Source organism: Physella acuta, unplaced genomic scaffold (genome assembly GCF_028476545.2).
Source record: "Physella acuta isolate Inbredline_101_S28 unplaced genomic scaffold, ASM2847654v3 ptg000590l, whole genome shotgun sequence".
NCBI lineage: Eukaryota > Metazoa > Mollusca > Gastropoda > Physidae > Physella > Physella acuta.
Genome location: NW_026732109.1, coordinates 8,935 through 18,002, shown reverse-complemented (window position 1 = coordinate 18,002; position 9,068 = coordinate 8,935). Strand labels below are relative to the sequence as shown.

Sequence of the window (9,068 nt, the reverse complement as noted above, 5' to 3'; positions counted from 1 at the left end):
ATTTGAACAATTCATACAGTTAGAGATCATTCAGTTAGATTTATGTAAACCTTCCCCGACAGATCATACATGTAGACTGATGTAAACCTACCACAGATCATACATTTAGACTGATGTAAACCTTCAAAAGATCATACATGTAGACTGATGTAAACCTTACACAGATCATACAATCATGTAGACTGATGTAAACCTTACACAGATCATACAATCATGTAGACTGATGTAAACCTTCCACAGATCATACATTCAGATTGATGTAAACCTTACAAGATCATACATGTAGACTAATGTAAACCTACCACAGATCATACATTTAGACCTATGTAAACCTTCAAAAGATCATACATGTAGACTGATGTAAACCTGTCACAGATCATAATGTAGACCGATGTAAACCTTCCACAGATCCACCCTACCAAAATGCAACGCGGGGACTCTGAAAATTCCATGCAAGAGAAATCATCCTCGGCCGGTCTAATTAAAATATTCTCCAAATTTGCGGACAAAACCTCATTAAACGGCGTACCATTCATCAACTCGACACACAATTTGTTGATCAAGGCCGTCTGGTCATGTCTACTAGCTGCAGCCATTGGGGCTATGTTCTTTCATCTGTACAAGTATGATCTGCATCTCTTTAGCTTTAGCTCTAGCTTACACGTATGTACAGATCAAACTCATATAGCATCGCACTAAAACTTGTCCTCATTTCTCATTACCAAACATTAATATATTATAATGTAAAAAATAGGCTAATACACATAAACTTATTTTGTGCAGCTAATGTTTTGTTAAGATTTGCAAAGTTTTTATAAATTAAACAAAATGTAGAACAGCACTATTTACAAAATTGATTAGAACAGATTTAAGAGAGTATAGTCATTGCTTGTTGTTGCAGCCTCTTCATAACGTATCTGTCCTTCGGAAAGCATTCACAAATCAGCTTGGGTTTTAGCACCTTAGATTTTCCGGCTGTCACCATCTGTAACGTCAACATGATGCGGATGTCCCACGTAAGATTTTAAAATTTCTTGTCAAAAGTTATCAAGTAACTGGAACACTGCCCCCCCCCCCCCCATAGCTTATCGTACTCACAGGATGCATCCATTCCACCACATAACATACCGATTGTTTTAGCTATGTGATGCCGTCTCACACTCTATGGCTTATCAGGGCTTTTACCATGATGATTCCCTCCACCTAGGCACATTGGCTTAGGAATATACACTCGAAGTACTTAACTAATTAGTTTCATTCATCATGGTGTTTTCCTCACTGACAATAGAAATGTTTAACATGTAGGACATATTTATTAACAATTTGATTACAAAATACCAGGAATTACAAAAGCAAATGTTCTTGTTTCTAAATTATAAGTAAAAAAAAAACAACTGCTCTTTCTCTATTATTTCTTGAAGACACTTTTTATAATTATTTTAACTCTTCTAAACAGTCATCGTCTTGTGAAAAAATCTTTTTGTTGTTTCCAGAAAAAATCAGCCTCCCGTGAGATTCAAGAGTTGATCGAGAAAGTGAGCCCTGATAAAATGCTGCAACAGGCCAAACAGTGGAAACCTACCTACGAGGATGACGATGACGTTACAACACGGAGAAAAAGGCAAACGGGTGCCTCAACTTCTAATAGGTCCGTTCAATGTTAATAATTATCATGTTTTGTCTGTATAACACACATATTAAGAAAACCCCAATATATAATATCAAGACCACGGTTTTACATAATGTATACTATGCACCGAACTTAAAATAAAAAGGCAATATATCAGTCCGTTAAATACTAAATAATACATCATGTTGCATGCTGGCTGAGTTTAGAACTTTGCTCAAGTTAGTGTGAACTGTGAGAGGAGCAGTGAATTACAATGTCTGAAGCTTAGAGCTCTGAACCAAACTTCATATGTAGTACGAAAATTTGAGGTATAAGCCAAACTTCAAATATTGTAAGAAGCTAAATGTTGTAAGCTAAACTTCATTAAATGTAGGGAGGTTATTTTTCTAAACTAAACTTCATGTAATAGCCAAGCTCTGTGGCACACGTAGTTAACATTTGTGTTATGTGTTGTGTTTATGTAAGTTGACAATCGATACGTTCAAATTTTGAAGCTTTTAGCATTTTTTTACTTGTATCTTCATTGAATTAAATCCTATTCGCATCTTGCCTCCAGCACTTCATCATCCAAAATGCGCTCCACAAATTTTTTAGACGACTTTAACACAGACTCCAACATGACGTACCTCAGAAGTAGCGCACAGAACACATTTTATGCCAAGGTATGCTTAATGCTATATTAGACATATTAATAACATGTTGCAATATTACCCGCTGGGCTACTGTAGATTCGACATTCTCACTCGTTTAACCTTTTGCTTTACTTTACTGTCACAAACATGTGGGACGTATATCAATAATGTAGCTTGACATGTTTCTCTCATATTACCATGTGTAGATGTGTGAAACTACAGAGCTTTTTCACATCAGTAATGTAGCTTGGTATGTTTCTCTCATATAGACATGAGTAGAAGTGTGGAACTACAGAGTTTTTAACATCAATAATATACCTTGACATGTTTCTCTCATATCACCATGTGTAGAAGTGTGATGACTGCTGGGAAGGACAGTCAGAGAGCTCTACATTGTACCAAAACGAAGAGCAGTTTCGGGATCTTTTCAGTTTTCAAAATAAGTAAGTAGCCTATTGTTCAGTATCTTCCATATCTGCTTGTAGTTGTTCAATTTTACTAGTTTTTGTAACACTTGAGCGCTGCGAGATGTATTTTTAATTGTTTGTGGTCTGGTTATTCGAGTTTGCTAGTTATTTTAACACTTGAGCACCACTAGATATACGAGTGATTGTTTATCTGTCTACTGCCGTTATGTAATGTCTCGTGTGTGCTACAGGTCAATACGTTCAGCCCTTGGTCATCAGATACAAGACATGATGCTGCAGTGTTCGTTTGCTGGCCGGAAATGCGTGCAGAGGTCAGTCAACACTAGTACATGACGGTACTCACTCATATCCTGTGTATTTGACAGTTTCAAATAAAACAGGATCAACTGGACTTAAAGACGAACACCAAGATATATAAAACAGTAGTATTAACCAACATTAATTACAACCCTGCTCCCAATACAGACGCTTATTTCCATTCAATGTAATGGAAAATGATTTTATTTTGTGTTATTAAATAATTCAAAATCTGGCAATACTTTAGTTAGATTGTAGTGTACTTTTGTTGATCACATAACGTTTAAATTCAAGCAAGCTATTTACAAGACGTGATTCTATGTTCAAGAAACTACCTAACTGTCCATTAGTTCGTCACACTTGACTGGTTTTTTATCAAACGCAGTATACTGTTTACACGGACATATAGACTTCAACGATCTTAAGACGGAATTTTTGTCTTAACATGCTTCATTCTATTAATTAATGTATTGAAGAAGTAGTCTACGAACATTACTTAGGCTACCCAAAACAAACATTTTCTTGGATATTTCTTACTTAATAGTTTTACATATAAATGTCACTACTGAGATGATAAAACATTTTTTTCTAAATAAAAAACATAATTCTAATCTACATGTCTCACTTAATTTGACATTATTTTACCCTTTTTCTAAATCAAGAATTTATATTGCTTTTACGTTTCACTTTATATGACATTAGTTTATTTGTTTCTAAATTAAGATAGTAATTTCAACTCATCATTTGCTACTAGTTTCGTCATATTGTCACCTATTTCATAATTAGTGCTAATAAATTTAGCCCATACTCTATGCATTATTTGAAATAAATTGTTCGACATTCTCAAATTAATACGTGCTCATTGTATCTGATACCACTCACCATTTTAACCCTAGCAACTTCACCCAGATACAGTCAGCGGTCTACGGGAATTGCTACACAATCGAGTACGACAAGTTCGTGGCCAGGAAAAGTGGCCCCTCTGCAGGTACACAGTGAACAAATTCCATAGCTTACAAGTACATATATTAGAGCTTAAACGTATTTTATTTTCACAGACAGCAACACCATTGATTTTACACACATTATTTACGCAGTTATTTCAACGAATTATGTACAAGAAACTAACAAAAGCATCTGTGTTCTTGTAATACGCCAGTCATTAGACAAGAATATTCGGCCACATTTTACAAACTTCCCGATTTTTTATGTTCTTAATTATCTTAAAGAGATAGAAATTCCAAAAGGTTTTCATATAATTAATGATATAAAAATTATACTGCTGTTTTGAAGCTATTCAGATACTGCTCTGACGCTTTCGGAGTCTGTTCGGACGATGTTAGAATGCATATCTTTGATTGCAGAACGTCATATAAAAAGTAATGATACTAAACATAATAATGTTGTTCGGACGCTGTTAGAATGCTGTTCGGACGCTGTTAAAATACTGTTTGGACGCTGTTAGAATGCTGTTCGGACGCTGTTAAAATGCTGTTGTTTGAATACTTCCAGGCCTGGAGCTGACCCTCTTCCTTGAGACAAGCGAATACATCCCTGGCATCACCAACGGTAAAGGCCTACAACTGGTCGTCCACGAGCAGGGCACGGTGCCCTTTCCTGAAGACGAGGGCATCGCTATCAATCCAGGCACACAGACACTCCTTGGGTTAAGGATGGTGAGTAGTCACCCTTCTCTTCATACATAAGATGGTTGTATAATCCAGGTGTTTACAGTTCGGTTATATTTTTTTTTTTATATTTTTTTTGGTTTGGAATCAATCACATAATGATATTGTAATTTTCTTTTAATAACTTACTTAATAACTTTCTAAATAATGAAAAAATTCCACTCACCAGAATTAGCGATTCTTAAAAATTATTATCAAGCATTGGTAAATCAATGAAACGTTATTAATGCCGTCGTGTCAATTTGTTCTTGATCTATCTGTAGGTAAAAATAACCCGCCTTGGTGAGCCTTACGGTCCATGTATTTCAACGAGCACTTTTGAAGCAAAATACGGCATAAAGTATACAAGAAATGTAAGTTCGTTAGCATTGCAATTTATAGTTTGATTTAATGAATACTTAAATGCAAGTTCATATAAAAATAACTAACACTAAATAAATGCGTCATGCTTGTAAATCTGTGCCACGTATCCCCATATACTTGCTGCATGTGTAAATCGGTACCATGTGATTACCAGGCCTGCCAGCGAATCTGTGAGCAGCAGCAGATTATTGACACGTGTCAATGTGTAGACGCCCTCCACCCCCAGTTGATTATCTACATGAACGCCACGAACGTCCAACCCTGCAACAACATCACGCGTGAGTTGATGGGGTGTCTCTTGTCGAACTGGGTTTATTTTGTTGTATTGGCCCAGTACATATTGGGTCAATTGTGTTTTAGTGGCCCCAATCAGCATGGGGTTAATTATATTTTAGTGTCCCATTAACCTGTGTTAATTATGCTGTATTGGTTTCTGAGATAATGAAATAAATCCTCTTTTGTGACATCACTAAAAGGGGTTAATTTGCAATTTTAAATTTTATAACAAATGATCTTTCGATTTAGGTAATGATGAGTTAATGTAAGTTATAATACTAATAGATTTACTGTCGGATTAAGAATATCTACTTCCAAAAACCATTAAATTAAGATAGGGCCATCTTATTATGTAAAATTGAAGTTCTTACAGGATCTACCTAATTTGTTGAAATCTTTGAAAAAGGGCAATTTGAAAAATGATTTTCTGTCCTTAGAAATGGTGTGTGTCACCCAGGTCGAGTTCGCGTACAACGCTAGTGAGGACAAGTGTGGGTGTGCCAGTCCTTGCAGGTGGGTGGTGTGTCTGCAGGTGTCTTTATCTGCAGATAGGTCGTGTATCTGCAGGTAGATCGTGTATCTGCAGGTAGATCGTATATCTGCAGGTTGATCGTGTGTCTGCAGGTAGGTCGTGTGTCTGCAGGTGGGTCGTTTGTATGCAGGTTTCTTCATCTGCAGGTAGGTCGTGTCTCTGTAGGTGTTTTATGTGCCTGCAGGTGGGTTGTGTATCTGCGTGAGTCTTGTGTCTGCATGTGTTTAATGTGTTGTTAAAATTATTATACTAATTACCCTTTATTTTACAACAGTGAAAGCCTGTACGAGAAAACGATATCACCCAGACAATGGCCCAGTCCATCTTTTGCTGTAAGTCAATGTATTCAAGTAATACACAGACATCATATCCATACACGTTATAAACACAGACTCCATACACGTTATAAACACAGACTCCATACACGTAATACACAGACTCCATACACGCAATAAACACAGACATCTTACACGTAATACACAGGCATCACATGTAGGAAGTTAGAGTGTAGGAATGAATGAAATGTGTAGCCCGATCTAAATGTTTCTTTCAGTCAATCCTTGTGGAGAGCATTTGTCAAGACAGGTCTCCAGAAACCTGCAGCGGTCTCAGGAACATGTCAGACAATGAATTACTGTAACATCCTTAATTGTTTGATCTTTTAGCTTACATTGATTATGTTTGCTTTCAATTAAAATAAGTTACATATTCACTTTTCTATTGGATACATTTAAGATTTTAAAAGTTTAAAAATGTTCTATAAAAAAAATATTTTATGTTAATTTTTTACATTTAAAATTAAAAAAAAAATTAAATTTTATTCGGTCGCTTAATTTGAGGGTATTGTCTATTGAGATCGTTCTATCTTTTAAATCACTTCTATAGCGGTGAGTTTGTGAAACTGAATATTTTCTTCGAAGATCTCAACTACGAGGAGTTATCTGAGCAAGCAGATTACACGGTAGGTTACCTAACTGTTCATACGATTACTCCCCCTGGCTGACCAGATTACACGATAAGTTGTCTAACTGTGCGCATGTCACCAGATTCCGAGGTAGTTTCTCAGACATAACCGCCCCTGATACACATGGTTTCACGATGAATTGTCTAACTTTGTTCATGACATTATCGCCCCTGATTCACATGCTTTCACGATGAATTGTCTAACTTTGTTCATGACATTATCGCCCTTGATTCACATGGTTTCACAATAAATTGTCTAACTTTGTTCATGACATTATCGCCCCTGGTTCACATTGTTTCACGATGAATTGTCTAACTTTGTTCATGACATTATCGCCCCTGGTTCACATTGTTTCACGATGAATTGTCTAACTTTGTTCATGACATTATCGCCCTTGATTCACATGGTTTCACGATGAATTGTCTAACTTTGTTCATGACATTATCGCCACTGATTCACATGGTTTCACGATGAATTGTCTAACTTTGTTCCCGCCAAATACCTCCTCTAATAGATGTTAGTGTACTTCATGTTCCTACTAATGTAACTTCGATTTAACGGCGAATTAATTGTTTAAAACTATCATTTTATTTTCGTTACACATAGAGAAACTGCATGGATATTTTTAACGATCTTAAAAGAAACACATTGGCATGTTTCTGCTGCCAACGTGTTGAAATTATTGTTGAATAACCTATAAACAGGAGCAATATTGTGTCTCAGGAGCATGGTAGAGGTGTGTGTGTGTGAGGGGGGAGTGTTCTTCATACAAGGGAAGCTACTTAGTTTATAATGCGTGTACGCATAACGTACAGAGTTCGTTCCCTTAAGCTGAATGTAAATGTGTTATAATGTAAAATAAAGTGTAATATTAAGGTTGCAATACATGGATATAAGATTTAGAGAAAAGAGGAATCGAATGTTGAAAGTAATACGGAGTGTAAAGGTGAATGTTGAAAGTAATATTTGGTGTATAGATTAATTGAATGTGAAGTAGCCTGTAAACACCTAAGACCTACCAATCTCTATCTACAGAGCGTGAACCTACTCTCAGACATTGGCGGTACCATTGGGCTGTGGATCGGGCTGTCTGTCCTGAGCCTGTTTGAGCTCATTCATCTGATGTCGTCGTTGGTCTACTACATCATGTGTGGGAGGTGGAGGGCAAAGGAGGACGGGAAATATGGCACTGACTGACAGAAGGAATATGAATCTGACTGACTGACAGAAGGAATATGCTTCTGTTGATTGAGGGAATATGCCTCTAGCTGACCACATTAAGTGGTGTGATTTTTATTCTTTTTTTAAATACATAACATATCAAGCCGAGGTCAAGTAAAAATAATTAATACTAATTAAATACAGTTCTCCAGCAACCTAAAGTTTTTTACCAATAGCCCTTCACACATGTTTGGTTTAGATGGCTAATGAAGGTTAAATTTGTTAAACTAACCATGTTTGTTGAACCATTGTCTCAAAATGTCAGGATATCAAGACGGGTAAACTAACCTTGTTTAACAAACCATTGGCTCAAGATGTCATGATATCAAAACAGGGTAAACTGATCTTGTTTGTTAAACCATTTGCTCAAAATGTCAGGATATCAAGACAGGGTAAACTAACATCAAACATAAAAGTCATTAGACAATCATACAAATTAAATAAAATGTTTCCATTGATAAACTGTAGTGCAGGCAGACATGCATTAAACAAACCGAAAAGTGAAGGAAACTTATATTATAATATGATATTACGGTTTCTACAGTTGATTTTTTTATTTTGTAAAAGAAATATACTATTTTTACGTTACCACATAATTCTTCCTAAATTTTATACTTTCGTTACTAATACATTTTCATTAATTTTAAGGTAGTTTTTTTGTCTTTCCTAATCTGTTAAAAGGCAGAAAACATTCACGTTTATTTTTAAGCGTGTTTGGAAGAAATATCAATATTCAGATTTTTTTTTTTTCGAAATGTAATAAAAATGATTATCCTGGCAAATAAGTTTCTAAACATGCCTGTACTTCAAAATGTTTTGTTAATGTTGCTTGAGAAACTGTTCGGGCATTAATAAAATAAATTCTATGTAAGGGTAATTAACTGTTAAATATCTACTTCAACTAAAACACAGTAGCCTCCAGTTATTATGATTTCAATATTTAGGAGTAAACAGTAGTATATACAGTTGCTCAAGTTTGTAATTGTTCAAGGATAAGAACGTTGTTAATATTAAAACAAATTTAATCTAAACCTATT

The 9,068-nt window shown here is 35.5% G+C and overlaps 1 protein-coding gene across 1 annotated transcript; it reads left to right on the top strand.

Annotated features, from left to right (window-relative positions):
* The first annotated feature begins 423 nt into the window (after positions 1–423).
* On the top strand, positions 424–8,026 carry LOC131947253 (degenerin unc-8-like). Its single transcript, XM_059308399.1, has 14 exons — positions 424–623; positions 902–1,016; positions 1,494–1,621; positions 2,187–2,292; positions 2,614–2,705; positions 2,921–3,001; positions 3,884–3,975; positions 4,500–4,663; positions 5,193–5,316; positions 5,752–5,827; positions 6,121–6,178; positions 6,400–6,482; positions 6,732–6,807; positions 7,846–8,026. The coding sequence occupies exons 1-14, from the start codon at positions 424–426 to the stop codon at positions 8,005–8,007; spliced, it is 1,557 nt and encodes a 518-aa protein (XP_059164382.1). The 3' UTR covers positions 8,008–8,026.
* The last annotated feature ends 1,042 nt before the right edge of the window (positions 8,027–9,068 follow it).